This window comes from Vigna umbellata, chromosome 6 (genome assembly GCF_029865625.1).
Source record: "Vigna umbellata cultivar VRB3 chromosome 6, Vumbellata_1.0, whole genome shotgun sequence".
Lineage (NCBI taxonomy): Eukaryota > Viridiplantae > Streptophyta > Magnoliopsida > Fabales > Fabaceae > Vigna > Vigna umbellata.
The window spans coordinates 30,874,266-30,894,507 of record NC_142170.1 but is presented as its reverse complement, the minus strand read 5'-3'; the positions used below and the strand labels follow the sequence as shown (position 1 = coordinate 30,894,507).

Sequence of the window (20,242 nt, the reverse complement as noted above, 5' to 3'; positions counted from 1 at the left end):
TGGATGCAAGTTTGCTAACTGAGGTGGCATGGCGATCTCATAAGCTACTGAGGACTTGTATTTTGGATCACCTAGGGGTATGCGATGAGATATTGCCACTGGTTGAGTTCACTTACAACAACAGCTACCAGGCTAGTATCGGCATGGCACCATTTGAAGCGTTATATGGGAGGCGCTGCAGAACACCTCTTTGTTGGTTTCAAGATGGAGAAGCAGTTTTGACGGGACCAGAGATAGTTCAGCAGACTACAGAGAAGGTGAAGCTTATACAAGAGAGGATGCGGGCATCTCAGAATAGGCAGAAGTCCTAGGCTGATCGGAGACGCAAGCCGTTGGAATTTGCAGTTGGGGATCATGTGTTCCTACGAGTGACTCCTACTACCGGTATAGGAAGGGCCATTCGTGCTAGGAAATTATCTCCTAGATATCTTGGTCCTTACCAAATTCTTCGACGTATAGGACCAGTAGCTTACGAGGTAGCCATGCCACCTCAGTTAGCAAACTTGCATCTAGTGTTCCATGTATCTCAACTGAGAAAATACATGTCTGATCCATCTCATGTGCTTGAAGTTGACGATGTGCAAGCCAGAGAAGATTTATCAATTGAAGTGCAACCAATAAGAATTGAGGAGAGTCAAAACAGACAACTTAGAGGAAGAACTGTCAGACTTGTCAAAGTTATCTGGAACAGTGGAACGGGCGACTCTACCTGGGAGTTAGAGGACGAGATGAGAGAAACTTACCCCAACTTGTTCCGATAAGCCTAATTTTCGAGGACGAAAATTTTTGTGTTGGGGAAAATGTAAGGACCTAAATATTTAAAAAAAAAACAAAAAGGGGATGGGGACGATCAGTGCTGAAAAGCACCAACCGCCCCAATGAAAGAGGTGGGATGTCGTTTTTATTTGGCAAAAAGGGGAATATCACACGTTGGCCCTTTGCTCTCATCTTTGCACCATAAGCTGCTGGTAGAAGATAAAAAGGGGGTAGGTTCTGCACTTGGGGTGGGAAATCATTGCTGCAAATTCCTGAGAGAGGTGAAGTTGAGAGCTTCTGGAACTGCAAGGAAGCCTTGGTACTGCAAGTTGTGGGAGAGAAGAAGTGGAGAACTTTTCCTTTGGAGATAGATTCAAGGAAGTCTTCAAGAGGTAAGGGGAGCTAGATCTATTCTTATAGATTGTAGAAATATTAAACTGTGTTTGAGATTTGTTATATTCTGCTCTTTGATGCAAATCTGGGAATTTGGGGATGAAAAATGGAATTTCGGGGAAGTCTGGAAATCTGCTACGTTTCTGCAGAATTCTGCAGAACGAGCGTACGTCATTTGTGCTCGACCAATAGTGGTCGGCCAAAATAGAACGAGCGTTCGCCCGTATAGCGTTCGGCCTTAAATTGAGCACTGCACGTTCGGTTTTGAGTAGATTAGTAAGCGTTCGGTCTTGTGTCCTCTAGTAACGAGCGTTAGCGTTCGTGCTGGGCTTGTTTTGGTGAGCGTTCGGCGATCGGTCTTTGTGTATGGGTGACTGTAGTGTTTGACTGAATGTAGTATGATTAGGCTTAAATCTTGAGCGTTCGGTTTTGATATTTTAGTAATTCAAGCGTTCGATCTAAATTTGATATTCTTTGTTTAAGAGTTTGAACGTTCGTTTTGATGAATTAGTTAGCATAGCGTTCGATCTTAAATCTGATGTGTTATGTTTAAATATTGAACGTTCGGTGTTGGTGAATTATTTATATTGAACGTTCGGTGTTGGTGAATTATTTATACTGAACGTTCGGCCCAATTATGGTGAATCATTTTCGGATTTAGCGTTCGCCAAATAGTGTTTGATTTTGAGTGTTCGGTATTGATACATTATTGAGTATAAGCGTTCGGTGTTAGATTGGTATTCTTAGGTTTGGATCTTGTACGTTCGGCCTCGGTTTAATGGTGACTTTGATCGTTCGTCCAACAGTATTCGATATAATGTGGAGTTCGGTGTTTTAGCGTTCGACCCAGTAGCGTTTAATCTCCTAGCGTTCGGCCTAACAGTATGGAATCCAATAAGGTGTTCGTTTTTGAGCGTTCGTCCTTTTAGTGTTCGATTTAATAATGTTTGGTGTTTTAAGTGTTGAGCATAAGAGATTTATCTTAACGTTCGTCCTAGCAGTATCCAATTTGAGTGAGGTGGTCGGATTTAGCGTTCGGCAGAATAGGGTTTAATCCAGTGAGGTGTGTGGTTTTAGCGTTCGTCCAATATTGTGTTCGGTAAAATAGCGTTCGGTCTAAGTACTCGACCCAGCGTTCGGCCTAAGTATCAATCTCAGCGTTCGTTCTAATAGTGTTTTCGGTAAAATAGCTTTCGTCCTAAGTATCAATCTAAGCGTTCGTCCTAATGGTGTGATCGGTGAAATAGCGTTCGGCCTGTTGGTAAATAGCGTTCGTCCTAAGTATCAATCTAAGCGTTCGTCCAATTGGCATAATGGCGTTCGGCTTATAACGCTCGGTGAATAGTGTTCGTCCATTTAATGGTCTGCAAATGGTGATGGGTTCTAAGTTCCTTTGCTCTTGGGTTGAATTATGTGTACCAATGTTTGGAATATATGCTGTAACGTGAATTATGTGAAAATATGTGAATGTATGAGATATGTTGGATTTGTTGTGATAATATGGTGGTATCTGGTTATTCATGACTTGGGTTAAGGTTCAAAGTAACAGTATGATTCATGGACGTAATTCCATGATCCTCAAGGAGAGGATACATGGTGGTGTTTTGGGGTTGTATAGAATAATTACATGGTAGCTCAGTTTTGGGGGTCATCCTGAAACTCCAATGGTCTTTCTTCTCATGTAGAGACGATTGAACATGTGGTGAGGAGTAGCAGGAGGTCCTAGTCTTTGATGCTTCCATATGATCCAAGGTGAGTGATAACGAATTAACCTCGTGATTGTGGTCAGGCGGGAGTGCCCAAAGTTCCACCGGGCGGTAGTGCCCAAGTTTCACAAGGCGGTAGTGCCAGGGCGGGAGTGCCCAAGTTTCATAGAGGCACCACGAGTGCAAGACCCGCATAGCTCGGTAATCATTCTAGTCCGGACGAGTCGATCTATAAAGCAACAAGTCGGGGTATAAAGTAACAAGTCTTGTGATGTCAGTTTACCATGTTTGGATGAATGTGTACATGTCGTGTGAGTGTGTGAATTGTGGTTTAATGAGTATGCTTTAATTGTTCTTTTATAGGAATCTATGTATGATAACATGCTTTTTATATCTAGCTCACCCTTGCATTGTTTGTGTTGTGTGTTGTTTGGGTATGTTTCTTTGGCGATGATCATCCACTTGGATGGGAGCAGATGACGAGGAGGATACTTTGGAAACAGCTCTTGATGGAGACGGCAGTGCTGCAGCTTAGATGTGCTAGTTTTTTTCCGAGGACTCGTATTATTTGGAAGAACTTTTGAGTGTTTAAATTTTTAATTGTTCCATAAATTCCAGGGAGAAATTCTAATACTCTAGTCGGAAATTTCGCACTATTCTAAGGATGACTGTAATCCTTGATTAACTCTTGACTGCTTTCCCATGTTATGCATGATGACGTCTTTATTATATATGCATGACGTATATAATTGGGATGTTACATAAAACACTTAGGAATATTATGACTCAAAATACAAGACAAATATTGATATGCCTTAGAATTGAGGTTATCTAAGGTGTAAACAGAAAGCGCTCCTAAAAGATTAAATCCTCAACATGCAACCCTTTTTCAAGTCAAGATCAAGACCATAGTAAAGAATTCAAACTTTTGGTTTCAATTCTCGACATACTTTAAATTGATCTCTAATTTCAATTTTCAACTACAAAATTGAAAAGCAGGTTGTATAGTCATTAAATAATTAAAAATAATTATTAATTCTTAATTAAAATCTTAAATTAAAACCCCTAATGTAGGAAAAAAATTTTAAACCACAAAACGGCAGCCACCATAGTCGTTTGGTGTGAGAAACTAAAGTAAACTCACCTAATGTAGGGATTCACTTCGGCATCTACTTTTGTGTTCGTTCTTGGCTTAATTTCTCCGATTTCGTTACTTATCAGAAAGCAGCAAAGCTACTATGCCAAAGTTGACCAGCTTAGGTAATATTTTGTCTCAATTATTTTTGTCAATATTACCCTTGTGTATGCTTTCTACTATTTCTACTATTTGTCCCATGAAATCGAGCATTGATCAACCACTCTGCAATTTTGAATCTACTTTTGCTTGGGATGTTTGCGTGCTTAATTTTACATTTTACATGTTCCACTCTCTTTAAAATTTCTTTGGTGGTAGTCGTAGTGGTCATACTTATGGGTGTTGCTGGAGGTAGTTAGCATGCACTTAGTTTTACATGCTTCAATTTCTGTGTGTGTTTCGACTGGATCCGGGCGGACCCTGTTAAAACACAAACTTTCTTGTCGAAGATCCGTAGACCGGGCGGACAATGCTGAAGACGGGCGGATGAGCGATGGCGAACGCAGGAGACGGGCGGACACTCTCTCTCCAGGTGATGCAAACCGGGCGGACGGTACCGTGAGGGACGAACGCTGCGGACGGTACCATGAGGGACGAACGCTGTTCCTCACTTCCACAGATCGGGCGGACGCCCTCCTACGCTGCTCCCTGCTTCCAAGCCGGGCGGACGTCCTCCCTCTTCCGGCGCTGTTCCACACTTCGAGTTGGGCGGACGGCCTCCTACACCGAGTGCTCCTCCACACTCCCAGTTGGGGAGGGGCCGGGTACCTGCTAAAGGCACTCCGACGCTCAAGTCAGCAATATGACAGAGCGTTATATAATGCATGCATGTGTTGCGTTCTAAGCAATCTGTCCAGAAATCATACCTGAGACCTTTATTTATACTGATTGTAATGGGCTTTTACTTTTTGGGGGCTTGGAAACGGCCCAATAATACCTTAATCTTCATTAAGGACTTTAATGTGCCATTTAGCTTTTAACAATGTTATCAACTATGTGCGGATCGTTTGAGAAGGCGTTCAGTCTATGGATGATTGGACGCTCGGTCCTAATTGGTGGGCGGACGCCCAATCTTGGGTTCCCGAATGGGTGGACGCTCGTTAGACGCTCGGTCCGGACTCTTGGGCGGACGAGCCAACTTGGGCGGACGCCTGATTCTGGAAAGGCTGGATGTTCGGTCCAGAATATTGGGCGGACGTGTCAACCTTGGGCGGACGTCCGCTTCCTAAATGATTGGCCGTTCGTTGGACACTTGGTCCAGATTCTGGGGCGGACGTTCCACCTTGGGCGGACGTCCGCTTCCTAAATGATTGGCCGCTCGTTGGACGTTCGGTCCAGATTCTTGTGCGGACGTTCCACCTTGCGCGGACGTCCAATCTCGGGCGGACGTTCTACTTTGGGTTGGCGTCCGGTTCCGAATGGCTGGACGCTCGGTCCAGATTATTGGGCGGACGTGCCAACCTTGGGCGGACGTCCGCTTCCTAAATGATTGGCCGTTCGTTGGACACTTGGTCCAGATTCTGGGGCGGACGTTCCACCTTGAGCGGACGTCCAATCTCGGACGGACGTTCTACTTTGGGTAGGCGTCCGTTTCTGAATGGCTGGACGCTCGGTCCAGATTATTGGGCGGACGTGCCAACCTTTGGCGGACGTCCGCTTCCTAAATGATTGGCCGTTCGTTGGACACTTGGTCCAGATTCTGGGGCGGACGTTCCACCTTGAGCGGACGTCCAATACGTTGGGAGGACCTATCAGTACATAAGCCCCCCAAGCCCGAGCATAATTTTATTGTGCGAAGGGGTTGTCCACGCCTGGATGGGCGACATTGGAATACCGCTGGATCCATGAAAGCTCGGACAACCGTTCTTTTGGACGTTCGGTCTATGATTGTGACGGGTGAGCTGCACTGGACGTCCGCTAGTTTGGACGCTCGGTCTAGATTGTGACCGGGCGAGCGGCATTGGACGTCCGCTAATTTGGACGCTCGCCAACATGAATGGCTGGACGCTTACCATCTTGGACGGACGTCCCATCTTGGGCGGACATCCAGTTCTTGAATGTGGACGTCCGGTACTGATCTTTGGACGAACGTCCGGTTCTGGAATGACTAGACGCTCGGTCCTAATCCTTGGACGGACGTCCCATCTTGATCGGGTGGACGCTCGCCCTGATTGGTGGGCAGCAGTGTTACCCCCTTGCTTGGTCTATGCTGGGAGGTCCTGTCATTACAGTGTGTAATTCGTTGATCATAGTCATTGTGGTCATAGTTATGGTTATTTCCGGAGAAATTTGGAATTTCCTCTGATGTATTTGTACCTTCTTGTTCAACGTTTAGGTTAGATGAAAGTCGTAAACTTGAGGGTTTATTTGATCATTTGTAGGACTGGGTACAGTTTACTTAAAAATTATAAACTATAGTTATCTGTACTCTTTTATACTTAAAAAAAAACTTAAGCTATTTTTATTAGAACCTAATTAACTGTATAACAATTCAGTTTAAATATACTGAACTTATTTTATTTTTAATACAGTTAATTGTACTGTACTATGTACTATGGTATAGGTTTGCGATCAAAAATTTCTCCTATCTCATTACATTCTTTTTTTCAGTATTTCTATGGTTGAAGGCTCCCGTGGAAGGTTCGCACGCTCGTCGCCGTTGAAGGCCCGCGCCGTTGAAGGCCCGCGCCGTTGAAGGCTCGCGCCGTTGAAGGCTCGCGCCGTTGAAGGCTCGTCGCAAATCCTATCGTGACCCAATCGCTGCCCACCGTTGTCGTCGAAAGAGAGCTTCAACGAAAACCCACGGTGACTCTGCCCTAGCCCACGCGCGACCGCTGCCACCGTGACTCTGTCGACAAAGGAGAGTTCCAACGGTGACCCTGCTCTGACCCTTGTCGTTGTTGCTGTATCGACTGTCGAGGGGCCTGTCTTGTTCACTGCCATACCGACCGTCGAGGTAAGTAGTGATTTGATTATTGTGTTCCAGCTTGTCACTCTTTGCCTCTGCCTCTCCGTGTTGTCTCTACCTGTCTGTGCTGTCTCTGCCTCTATGTGCTGCCGCCTTACTCTGTATTTTCCTTAAACCTATGATTTATGAAATTTTAATGTTGTTGGGTTTCTTCTTTTCGCCATTTTTATTGTCTCTTTTCATTTTTTGTGCTTATTTTTCTGCTTGATTGATGAATTTAAGGTGTTTATGGTGCAATATAATGTTGGTACTTCTTACTTTATGGATTGTGTCTCTTAACCCTAAGGAAAATAGTTGAGTTCTTTGAATTTTCAACTAGTTATGTGAGACCCTTTTTTGGATATTACATGTGGTTGTTTGCTACCAAATCATCTCAGTCATCACATAACGATTCCTTCATTATAATCGTGTTCCTAAGAAGTTTGGTTGAGGCAAGCAGAAGAATCCTCTCGAACTGCAGATTGGAGTGAAAAACAGGATAGCATGCCAGCTATTATTGTTCATGATTCTAATATTTTAGCTGATGCTTCTTCTTTTAATGATGTTGTTTTTGATGATTTGAATGTTATTTTTGCTTCCAATTTTGATAATGCTGATTTTGACTTTATGCCTGCAGTTCAATATGGTTTCAATGATGTTGTTATAGTCTTTTGCTCTATATCTTTTGTTCCAACACTTGCCTTTATACTCTTTCTTCAACTTCATGCTTTGTTCATATTTTAAACATTCTCTCTGCTCAAATAATGGTGATACTGTAGAAGAACACTCCACGTAACTCCCATGTTTTTTTTTTCTTCAGTTGGAACAAGCTAGATCATATTTAAAACGCAGTTGACTCAGACATACAATATGTTTGAATTTTAATATATGTTGAACCCTTTTCATCTCAACTCATAAACTTTTGATTCCGAAAGGAAAGGACAACATTGGTGATTAGCCACCAGATTAATTGTATCAGTCCTGTATCAGTCTATATGGTGATACAAAAATCCTTCTTAACAAAAGTCCTGTATCAGATTAATTGTATCAGTCTTTCTTTTTTGAGATAAAAGTTTTCTCTATATGGTATATCAGATTAATTGTATCAGTCTTGCTTTTCTGAGATAAAAGTTTTCTCTATATGGTGAAACAAAAATCCGTTATAACAGAAAAGTTACAAAAGTGAAGGGAGGCATGAAATCCCCTAGTGTAGGCCTCTTGCTTACTTGTCCATACTGAGAGGTAGTGCAAATCCCCTAGTGGCTGGGTGTAAGACACAAAACTCCATCGGCAGTGAGTTCTCTCTAATAGAGAGGCTTAGCTTCAGTAAATAGTCACTAGGTTTTTTGCATCATTGTGCTTGTTTTGTTCTTCATTTATTATTATATTCTCTACTTAGACAATGACAATGAAATTTATTTGCTTATTGTTGAAGATTTGTTTTTTTTTGGTCATTTATATGAAAACTGAACTTATCAAAAGTAAAATTTAATTTATCGTTCCTGTACGTGTGATGATGGTCGTTATGAATGTAAAAACAGTTGTAGTTGAGTCAAGTCTTTAATGTGTCTGTTGGTTACACAGTTGCTAAAGATGAATATCAATCTTTAGAATTCCAGTTGGTTATGTAGTTGCTACATTATTAATATAATTGTGCTTGGTAATTTTTTTTAAAAGTTAAATTATGCTTGTTGAATGCTCCTTCAAATTTATATGTTTCTTAATTAGGATCTGATGCATGTAGAACTTTTGTCATAGTTAACATCAGAACACAGACATTTATGAATTTGCTTCTTTAACAATGCAGAGCGAAATTCAATCATATTTCCCTCTATTCTTTCTCAACAATTGTTGATAATATATATTTTGAACAATTGTTGATATCTCAATCAATTCAACACAGCTTATAACTTATGGCAAAGATGACCATTGAATTTTTTTTTCAGACCCTATATCATCATCATCATCATTTAGATAAATTTTCCTTTTGTTTGATTGAATTCTTAATTAATGTAGTGACGTGAATGTCAGAAACGGTAGAAACCCTCACACCAAATACTTCTAGAATGGATTTTCATGGAAAATTTTGATTGATAGATTGCAGAAAAGAATGAACAGGTCAAAATGAGATTTGCTAGAGATTAGTGTTTGATCTTCTAATTTTTATTCTTGTGTTGGATTCTTAATTTTAGGTTAAAGTAGATGGATTTGGTCTTGTGTTTGTAATAATTTGTATAGTTATATTATAAAATGTTACGTACCTGACCACGTAACTTGCTTCTCACAGTGGACAAACGTACTTAACTGAATAAAAACCTCTTTATTATTGCAACTTTGGAAAACACAAAACACAACCAATGACTGGGAGCAGGGTCTCCTTCAGTCACACGAGAGCATAACCTCTCTTACAGTACTCGAATAATCAAAAGCATCCCTAAGCTCTAGGTGCCTTCTTAATTAATACTAATCGCTCCTTCCAGAAAAGGTAGGAAATAATAGTAATTGCCTATTTATTATAATTATCTGGAAAGAATCATTCCATCCTTATTTACTATAGTAATTGCCTATTTATTATAATTATCTGGAAAGAATCATTCTATCCTTATTTACTATATTTATTGTATTTATTACTGTAATCCTCTGTTGACGTCCCTTGGGTCCCGCCTGTCCTTCCGCTTGCCAGTTAGACGCTCGTTGTCGTCTTCCTTTGTTCAAGACGCTCGTCCTCACTTAGGACGCTCGTCCTCACTCCCTGTTGTCCCGTTCGCTCCGACCGTACGTCCTCGCTCTGCTCGCCCAGGGCGCTCGGCCTCACTCCTTGTTGCCCCGCTCGCTCGGCCTCCCCTTGCTGAGGACGCTCGTCCTCGCCCCTCGTCATCTCCGGCCCATGAGGACGTTCGTCCTCGCCCCTCGTCATCTCCGGCCCAGAACGCTCGTCCGTTACCGTACGATTAGGACGCTCGTCCTCTCCCCTATCCCTCCTATATCTTCTTCTCTCGTACACTCGCCAGGCCCTAACATAAAACGTATTAGACTTACATTAAAAGGTTAAGATTGTAATTAAAGTATGATTTAAGGACAAAGGTAATTAAGTTTAAGGATTTATTTAAGCTTAGTGTTATTGATGGATAATTAAGTAAACAATTTTCTGCCATTGTCATGTTATGTTGAGATTTGATCCTGTTCTATCTGCAATTCCTACTGCACTCAACAGATCGAAAGGAAGAAACAAAAGGGAATCAAAATGAAATTTTTATTGAACTGCTAATTAATAGAAAACATGAAGTAAATTGTAATATACATAGATAAGGAACATCATTAGTTTTTGCAACACTGAAATTGACTGAGCAATCCTTGTTCCACTTATTAAATCTATCCTCCCTGCATTTCAAAGGACTTAAAATTATTTATTACACATTCATGATGCAAAAGCTGCAAAAAGTTACTACAGTTGGAGCATTACATATTAGAGTTATTCACGAAATTATCTCAACCAGATGTGCATGCAGGTCGTCTTGGAGGGAGTTGCTGGTCTGGAGTTCTCTGTTAGAAAAAAAAACAAAAAGAAAATCAGTTTGCCCTGTAGTTAACTGAACTGTTTTGTAGTTAACTGAACTAAAAAATAGTTTAGTTCAGTTTTTTTGAACTATTTTTTAGTTCAGTTCAGTTTTTTAAAACTATTTTATAGTTAATTGTAATAGATTTATAGTGCAGTGCAAATAGTACAGTTTGCCCACCCCTAATCATTTGCTGTTTCATTTGATTTACTATACATGGCTGGTTAAATTTATTTATTCTAATTTAAATATATCACTAGCATGGACATTTCTTTAGTGGAATTTCATCTGTGGCTTCCCTTTGGTAGAGTTCAATAAATTTTATAATGGTTTCTTGTATTCAATATAGTCATTTCTTTCCATACTTTGTAACTTATATCTCTTTGTTGTACCTTGGAGGTATGAATTGTTGACTTTTGATATATCCTAAGCTAGATTTTGACATTGAACTTACTGGACAGGATGGACCACTCTTTCTGTTATTGAAGTTTGGTTGTTTTGTAGAATTGACCATTTTAATTTTATTGAGCATGCAGCTTTTCTTTCATGGCGGAGGAAAATTCTCAATTGAACAACTTGCAAGAAGAAAATGGAGCCTCAGAGCTTCAAAGTCTTGTAGAAAGAGTTGGTGACCTTCCTCCATTGTCTCCAAAAGAAGGAGGTGACAGTAAAGGTAGTAATTATGCAAAATGAATCACCTAATTTAAATTATTTAATTGCCACATTACATGTTTATAGTCTGAGTGTTGTAAGATATGAATCCATATTTGATAGGATTTAATATGATAGGTTATAATGGGTATTAGGTGTGCAGGAGAGAGAAAACAGTTGAAGAATTAATTGTTCAGTTTAGGAATTAATTGTTGTTGGGTAGTTAGAAGTGGGCTGCCTTTATAAGAAGGCAAGGGAGGGTCTGGTAGGGAGAGAGTTTTTGATATCAATTGTATAGACAGGAACCTTGATCCTGGAGGGGGATTATGCTCCCAGTTACTGGTTGTACATGACATTGGTTGATGTGAATACATATTTTCATTCTTTTCTTACCATTTGGGTGCTATTGAGTGAGTGTGTGCTGTGAGACAGTTAGGTTTCATACCCAGAAACCTAACAATTTGGTCCGACCTGCCGGATCAAGAAGCTGCCGGATCAAGAAGCTGACGGAACAAGAAGCTACCGGATCCTTTGGAGAGGAGAACGTGATGGAAGGAAGAATCGATAATGTGGAAAGGTGGGCCAGCGGACAGAAAATAGTGCTAGCAGAATGGAGAAGAAATATCCAAGAAATAAAAGAAATGATGCAGAATATCAAGATTCAGATAAAGGGCTCAACACGAAGTGATGAATCTGCCATGAAAGGAAAGAAAGATGGTTCAGAGGAAGAGCTAGAGGAAGACGAGGGCAAAGGGCAGCAGAAGTGGAGGAAGCAGATAGAATTGCCTACTTTTGAGGGGATTGATCCAGAGGGATGGATATCCAGAGCAGAGAAAGTTTTTGAGATCCAAAACGTGGCAGCGGGGGAAAAATTAAGATTGGCCTATGCTAGCATGGAGGGAGGTGCAATCTATTGGTTCAGGGCCTGGGAAAATAAAACCAAGAACCATTCTTGGAAAGGGCTGAAAGAGGCATTGATAAGGGGGTTCGGAGGAAGAGTTAGAGGTTCTGTTTTTGAGAAGAAAAGAGAAACGAAAGCTGCAGTTTTGAGTGTTGATGGTTTTGCAAGAATTAGAGGACAGAATAGGAGAGAAGAAAATATATGTGGAGAGGAAGGCAATGATGAAAACTGTGATGGAAACATTGGTGTGACTGCTGCTGGAAAAGTTGCAAAAGCTGTTGTTTTTACTACTATTGGGAAAGTAGCAAAAGTTGTTGGTGTTGCTGCCCAGGAAGTGGCAGAAGCTGCTGTTTCTGGGAAGGAAAGAGAAAGAGATATCAGTGTAGAAGACAAAAAATGTGATGGAGGCATTGCTGCCCAGGAAGTGGCAAAAGTTGTTGTTTCTGGGAAGGAAAGAGAAAGAGATATCAGTGCAGAAGACAAAAAATGTGATGGAGGCATTGTTTGTGTTGCTGCCCAGGAAGTGGCAGAAGCTGCCGTTTCTAGGAGAGATAGTGGGGTAGGTTGTGATGTGTATGATAAAACAGAGAAGAAGGGTGAAGACAGAGGAAAGAAAGCAGAATATGGTGGGAACAGGGTGACTATGATGGCTGGAAATAAAGTAGAAGATGCAGCTGTCTTGAGTGGGGAAAAAATATGGTTGTCACAAACATACAAAACACTAGAAGACCAATGGCAGAGATATTTCTTTGCAGGGCTGCAATTTAACATTCAGAGGAAACTGTTAGCTCAACATGATGATGATGAAGGAATTGGATGGTCAGATCAACAAGTTCTTTCCTTTTTAGCTTCTAGGATGAACAAATTTGGGCAAGGAGAGGGCTTCGCCAGTACTGCTGCTATAAAAATACAAAACAGGTTTTGGGGGTGGAAGAAGAGAAAAGAATTCTTGATCATTCATCAGAAAAGAGTTAAAATCCAGGCCCATGTAAGTGGTCACCAGGTCAGAAGGCAATATAGAAGAATCATAGGGTCCATGGGAATTCTGGAAAAAAAGCAACTCTTAAAGGAGTCAACAATTCTTTCATATAGACCACCACCCAAGCCTCCAGACCTGAATTGGAGGCAGCAGCCAGTGGGTTCCCTTCCTATGATGAAGATGAGCCATGGGAACAAGCATTATTGTACCAACCTTGAGGACAAGGTTGTTTTGCAGCAGGGTGTAATGATAGGATTTAATATGATAGGTTATAATGGGTATTAGGTGTGCAGGAGAGAGAAAACAGTTGAAGAATTAATTGTTCAGTTTAGGAATTAATTGTTGTTGGGTAGTTAGAAGTGGGCTGCCTTTATAAGAAGGCAAGGGAGGGTCTGGTAGGGAGAGAGTTTTTGATATCAATTGTATAGACAGGAACCTTGATCCTGGAGGGGGATTATGCTCCCAGTTACTGGTTGTACATGACATTGGTTGATGTGAATACATATTTTCATTCTTTTCTTACCATTTGGGTGCTATTGAGTGAGTGTGTGCTGTGAGACAGTTAGGTTTCATACCCAGAAACCTAACAATATTTCATTTATTTTCTCAGTAACTCAGTTTATTTATGCCAAATCTTTTAAAGTTCAACATTAAAAAAATTCTTTTGCATGTAAGAAATGAATACATTTGTCTCATACAGCAGGATTTATTTCACATATATTCTAATCGGTTGTAATTCCTTTTATTAAATATACCATTTTTTCTCAAATTACAATTATAGGATTTGTTTTTTAGTGGTTGCATTGTTATTGTGATGTACACTTGTACAACACAGAAAATGTAAAATACAGTTATTTTAATGCTTCTGTAACTTATTTTTCGTGGTCCAACTAAAATATTGTGTCATAAAAAAAAATACGCCTCAAGAAAGCTCACAAACATGTGTAAACTAACTTTTTTTTTTATTCAAACAGCTTATACTCAGAATTTGATTGAAAGAATTTGAAAAACAAATACCTAAATGAAATGTAAACTACATATACTATTAAAGCGATGTGAATACCATTCTTGTATACACTTGTCTTTAAACTCATGAGCGACTTGATTTCCACAAATGAGTTTTCAAGCGAATTAACTTGATTGAATTTGATGCTGTCACACATATTGTTACAACAGAAACAATATGTCACCTTGAAAGATCATGATTTCATGATCAACAACACTAGGCTGAACCAGTCGTGTACTTGGTAACATAGAGTTAGTGTTAGTATATAGATCTGCATGTATATATAAGTTGGCATCTCTAAAACAATTGACCTTGACATGATATCCTTTGTTGCCCAAGCCCACACAGCTGTGGAAGAGTTGAATATGTTCCTTGATACTGACTCATTGGAAGGAATAAAGAAGATACATTTACTTAATTACTCAACTTTGTGTTGCTACTCTTAAAAGGAATGAAAATTTGGTCGAATCTGTTGGTTTCTCTTCCATGGTGTCAAGTCATGGAAGAGGAGGACATGGAAGTTGAGGTGGACGTGGTAAGAGAAGTGGTTGAACTCATTGTTCTTGTTGTAAGGTGATGGGACACAATCAAGTTGATCTCTCTTCCATGGTGTCAAGTCATGGAAGAGGATGACATGGAAGTCGAGGTGGATGTGGTGAGAGAAGTGGTTGAACTTGGTGTTCTTATTGTAAGGTGATGGGACACACTCAAGAAATGTGTTATTCCTTGCATGGTTAGCCAATGTATCCATGGCATGTAAGCAAATTTGAGCACAAGCTTTTTGAAGATGTGTACCTATTACTGAAATCCAATTGCAAAGCCTAACCATCTTTGGAACAACCCACTTTTCTCAATCTATTGATTGTCAAGGTCCACATATAATTGATTTTGGTGCTTTTGATTACTTCTCTATTATTTTTCTTTATTCACCTCATTATCTTCTCCAAAATTTCTTCATTTGGTTGCCTTTTGCAAATGGCTCTAAAGTTGCTTTCAGGTGAATTTGTTCAATTTGTCTTTCTCCTTCCTTAAAGTTGAAGTTTGTTCATTTTGTCCCTATTTGACCTTTCAATTAATCTTCCTTAGTCAACTAACCAAATCATTGAATTGTTCAATGTCATCGCTATGAGCATTATTTTATTATAGAGGAACTTGTTATGAGTTGATTGATTGGCACAAGACATGAATGTCTAGGACTCTATCATTGAAACAAATGTTTGTCTTGTTTTGCATCATTGCCTACGAAGTTGCTTCATGATTGCTTGGGTCATCTAAATCTATGGAAGTTAAAAAAAGGGCTGAATGATCTTTCCTGTCCTTGGAAGTGTATGTTTTTTCAATTTGGTCCTTGAATGTTGAATGAAAATTAGTCACTAAAAGCAACTTCCATCTTTCATCCTTTTTTCATATACCTACGTACATATTATCATTAAATGCATTTTAGTCCTAGTTGTCCTCCCTACAAAAATGCTATTATCATTGCATGTTTTCTTATTAATAGAATACCTTCCTCCTCATTTGAATCTAAAGTACCTCATTTTGTCTTTTTGTTTTCCCAAATGGAACTTTATATCAAAGTTGGGCAAAATGGTAAGGTTGATTGTGGGGATACCTAAATATATGGTCTTGATTATGGTGATGCTTTTTCTCCGGTTGTAAAAATCACTATAATTTGTCTTTTTCTTGTTATGATTGCTATTAACCATTGGTCCTTCCATTAGCTAGACATTAAAAAGTCTTTCTTCTTGGTGATTTGGTGAGAAATCTACACGAAACAACCTCTTGGATTTGTTGGTTAGGCAGAGTCTATTCTCGTTTGCAAACTTTCTTAATCTCTTCGGGTTTAAACAATCTCCAACAACTTGGTTTTCTAATTTCACAATCTTGTGGAAAATATGTTTACTTAGTTGTTTATGTTAATGATGAAGTCATTACAAGGAATGATGCTACCATAATTTTCCTGTTGAAACAACATTTATTTATTGGATTTCAAACCAAGCATTTTGATTGCTTGAAATACTTACCGATAGAAACAAGTCAAAGGAAGTTCTTGTTATGATTGCTATTAACCATTGGCCCTTCCATCTGCTAGACATTAAAATGTCTTTCTTCTTGGTGATTTTGGTGAGAAATCTACATGAAACAACCTCTTAGATTTGTTGCTTAGGCAGAGTCTATTCTCATTTTCAAACTTTGTTAATCTCTCTAGGTTTAAACAATATCCAACAACTTGGTTTTCTAATTTCACAATCTCGTGGAAAATATGTTTACTTAGTTGTTTATGTTAATGATGTAGTCATGGTTATCGAACTCACGAGTTAACTCATTAACTTGGTTGAGTTTACGAGTTCACTCGGTATTTTTGAGTTAACTCGTAAGCAAACTCGTTTTTGGTGTGGGATCGGTAGAATTGGTGATAGGCTCGTTAAAAACTCGCCTGAAATCACGAGTTGGGTTCCGATTTTGCGAGTTTGAGAAGAAAACTTTTTAGGGCTCACCAGATTAGGTTTTTAGAGCTTTCGTTGAACTGATTCACTCACTGCTTTCGTTCTCACTATTCATCTCCTTTCTCGCGCTCTCGCTGTCAATCTCATCGTATGATCTTGCCTTTGTCGCGCCGTCGTTCGTCGTCGATCTCGGCCTCTGTCACGCCTTCCTTGTCGTCGTTTGATCTCGCCTTCGTTCGTGCCGTCGCCGTCAATCTTGCCATCGCCGTTGATCTTGCCATTGCGTCAATTTGCCGTTGATCTGGCTGTCAATCTCGTCTTCGAACTCACGGGTTGCGTAAGTGTAAACCCTCTGCCACCTATACCGTTGGTGATGTTTAAATTGATTTCATGTGTTATTACCAAAGCATTTTACAGCACAATATTAATGGGTTTCATTTTATAGCACCACACCATTCATTTTATTTTTGAAAAATAAAATGATACACACTGCACTGTTGAACAACCCTTGCTGAGACAATATTTTAAGTTGTTCGGCATTTTATTTTTTGTGTTTGTAGTGAAGAAGTTTATCTTACTATGTTTGGAAACCCATCAAACTAGGTAGAAGTTAATCCAAGTACATCTTCAACGTTTCGAGAGAATGATGGAGATAATGATATCATTATTAGAGGATTAGACATAGAGACTTTAACATATTAATTTATGTTTTACACTAACAATATTTCTATGAAAAAGATTTTTATGAATTTAGATTTTTTTCATGTAAAGTAAACTCTTATGAGTTTACGATTCGAGTTTACTGAACTCTCACGAGTTTACTGAACTCTCACGAGTTTACATAAACTCTCGAGTTTAACAACCTTGGATGTAGTCATTACAAGGAATGATGCTACCATAATTTTCCTGTTGAAACAGAATTTATTTATTGGCCTTCAAACAAAGCATATTGATTGCTTGAAATACTCACCGATAGAAACAAGTCAAAGGAAGTTCTCTAGTAATTTTGGAGAAAACAAGCATGACTGACCACATGTCATTGACAATCCTATGGATCCAAATCCAGAGAAAATGGTTGAATATGGCTGTTACTTTTGTAGTGAGAAAGGAAGTTTAGAGTTATGGCCACAGTGTAAATTGATATGGATTAAACAACTTTTTCAATAGTTTAGATTTTGTGATATTCAACTGATGAAGTTATATTGTGATAACCAGGCAGCTCGTCACATGGCTACTAACCTAGTGCTTCATAAGTGAACAAAACATAGAGAGATCTTGTGTCATTTTATTCAACAGAAGTTTTTGGCCGAAGAAATTTCTGCTAGCATTCCATTTGACATGTAAAAAGTCCAGACCTAACAGATCAATGTTTAGTAACAAACAAAAAAAGATTTCACTTTTAAATAAGAACAACAGTTACCAAAATTTGGTATTATAGAACTAGCCAAAAACATCTCTAACCCTAATTATGGTTGGGTTTACAAGTTTTCATTTTTTGAAAGTATGCAGATATTGTATTTAACACAGTAGCCGCAGTGACCTGCCATACTGCCATACTGATTTTTTATATGGCTTTTCCAAACTACATTTCACCTCTGACTGCTTTGACTGGAAATAGGATTTCACACCAAGATTATGGTCCCATATATGGTGTTTTGGTAGGATTTGAAAAAAGAGCTAAAAGTAGTTTTTTGTTTTTTTAATCTTGGAGTATTATAAAACAATAATTTTCATTAGCTCAACCATAAATCCTTATCAAATCTATTGAGACTCCCCTCAAATCTGAAATAAACCAAATGAATGAAAGAAGCCTACTTTCGGAAGTTTAGTTAATTGTCGCAAGTGACATGTGAGTGAATCACACCGACATTAACAGCAGTTTGACTCTCATCCTTTTTTAAATATTCTATGTAAATTTTCTTTGTAATGTTAGAATCTTTTTACCAGTAACCTATGGAGAACTACATCAGAGGAGAAGAGAGAACTGGAGCGCCTGCAGAAACCAATATATAATTCAGTTCGTCGAGCAGCAAAAGTTCATCGTCAGGTGGTAATTTTGGTTTACTTTCCAGATTTTAACCCTTTATTTTGATGGCTAGTTTTGTAAAAGAAAATTTGTCAAGATTGTCACCTTTTATTGTTTGAATATGGTATAGAGAAGGAAAGGAAGATGGGAAGTGGAGGGAAAAATTAAAGTGGGTCTGACCCTTATTTTAAGTTCTCGAAGAATTGTGGAAAACTTTTAGAGAAAATTAGGTGGGTTTAATACAGATCACCTAGGTTACCAAGTGATTAGAATACGCAGGCGTGCTGCGGTGCTTTCGGAAGAAACTGCTACACAACTACTCTTCGTGGTGCTCGTTCCTCGGCCTGAAGTCAAACGTGTTGCTCTTAAGCCGTCGCGACTCGACCGATCTCCGCCGCGAGTGGTGTACATTGCGTTGTACCTTCTGGTTTGGGGAGAGGCCGGTAACCTTCGTTTCACTTCTGAGTGCATATGTTATATTTACCATTTCATGGCGAAGGAAGTTAATCATGTTATCGATGAACACATTGATCCTGATACTACTCGTCCTTTTATGCCTACGGTTTCTAGTGAATTAGGGTTCTTGAAGTCTGTAATTATGCCAATTTATAATACTATTAAAGTTGAAGTTGATAGTAACAGAAATGGAAAGGCTCGACACTCTGCATGGAGAAATTATGATGACATTAATGAGTATTTTTAGAGTAGGAGGTGTTTGAAGAGGCTGGGGTGGCCTTTGAATTTTGAGAGTAACTTCTTCGAGACTACTCCGAAAGGGAAGCGCGTAGGCAAGACTGGTTTTGTGGAGCAGAGGTCGTTTTGGAATGTTTACAAGTGTTTTGATAGGCTTTAGGTGATGCTGATTTTTTTCTTTCAAGCAGCGATTATTGTCTCTTGGGAGGGTACGAATTATCCCTGGCAGGCCTTGGAGAGAAGGGATGTGCAAGTGAAGATGTTGACTGTGTTTATCACTTGGAGTGCTCTGAGGTTGCTTCAATCTGTGCTTAATGCCGGGACACAGTATAGATTTATTTTTAATCAATTTTTCGCAATTTAAAAAAATATACTATAAAAATAATAATTAAATAAAAGTATTTTCTTAAAGTAGAATAAAAGTAGAAGAGAGAGAAAAACCTAACAAAAACCTGCATTGTACAAAAAAGTAGAAGAGAGAAAAAAAACTTTAACGTCGTTTGTACGTATTTAATGGAAGAGATTTCATTGAGGCAAATTTTATAAAGTAGGGACGCAATTGACACTTTTTTTAAAAGATGGACTAATTTGATATACGTGAACGAAACTGGGGACAAAATATATGTTACTTAACTTTATCATTTATAATTCATAATAATAGTGTGATTGATTCTTACATTAGGTTGGCAATGTGTTTCTTTATATTTCATGTTACACCTCAATTGTTTTAATGGATCATAACCATGGTCCATGAGCACAACCACGTGGCTTTGGGCAAATTTTCATTTTAGAGAAACCTTTGAAAGCAAGAGAAAAAAAGGATGACATAAATATATTTTACAACATATAAGCAAAACCTAATTAAAAATTACTTATCATTTGCACTAATAACATAGCAGGAAAAATAAAAAGTTTTACCCATCATTCTTGCACCCAAACCCAGCATGATTGCCCAATTTACTTTATAATAATTCATAAAGTGGGGATTCGATAGCGACCAGAGACATTCTAATTGATATCATTTTCTTGTTGAATCAAGTAGCAA

At 39.0% G+C, this 20,242-nt stretch overlaps 1 protein-coding gene and 1 long non-coding RNA gene across 2 annotated transcripts; both read left to right on the top strand.

Annotated features, from left to right (window-relative positions):
- The first annotated feature begins 753 nt into the window (after positions 1-753).
- LOC148197214 (uncharacterized) lies at positions 754-3,517 on the top strand. The gene is made up of 2 exons (XR_015780251.1): positions 754-1,148; positions 3,332-3,517. It is a non-coding gene; the product is annotated as an uncharacterized LOC148197214 (long non-coding RNA).
- Positions 3,518-3,519: 2 nt separating this feature from the next.
- On the top strand, positions 3,520-20,040 carry LOC148197213 (uncharacterized). Its single transcript, XM_088093631.1, has 5 exons — positions 3,520-3,525; positions 4,009-4,115; positions 11,031-11,167; positions 18,426-18,525; positions 18,635-20,040. Exons 1-5 carry the CDS (start codon positions 3,520-3,522, stop codon positions 18,681-18,683), a joined length of 399 nt encoding a protein of 132 aa, XP_087949757.1. The 3' UTR covers positions 18,684-20,040.
- The last annotated feature ends 202 nt before the right edge of the window (positions 20,041-20,242 follow it).

What these genes read in the sequence shown, in the direction of transcription:
- LOC148197213 (XM_088093631.1), top strand. An exon ending in AGAAGGAGGTGACAGTAAAG is followed by an intron (nt 11,168 to 18,425) that starts GTAGTAATTATG and finishes TCTTTTTACCAG; the next exon opens with TAACCTATGGAGAACTACAT. An exon ending in CAGCAAAAGTTCATCGTCAG is followed by an intron (nt 18,526 to 18,634) that starts GTGGTAATTTTG and finishes AATATGGTATAG; the next exon opens with AGAAGGAAAGGAAGATGGGA.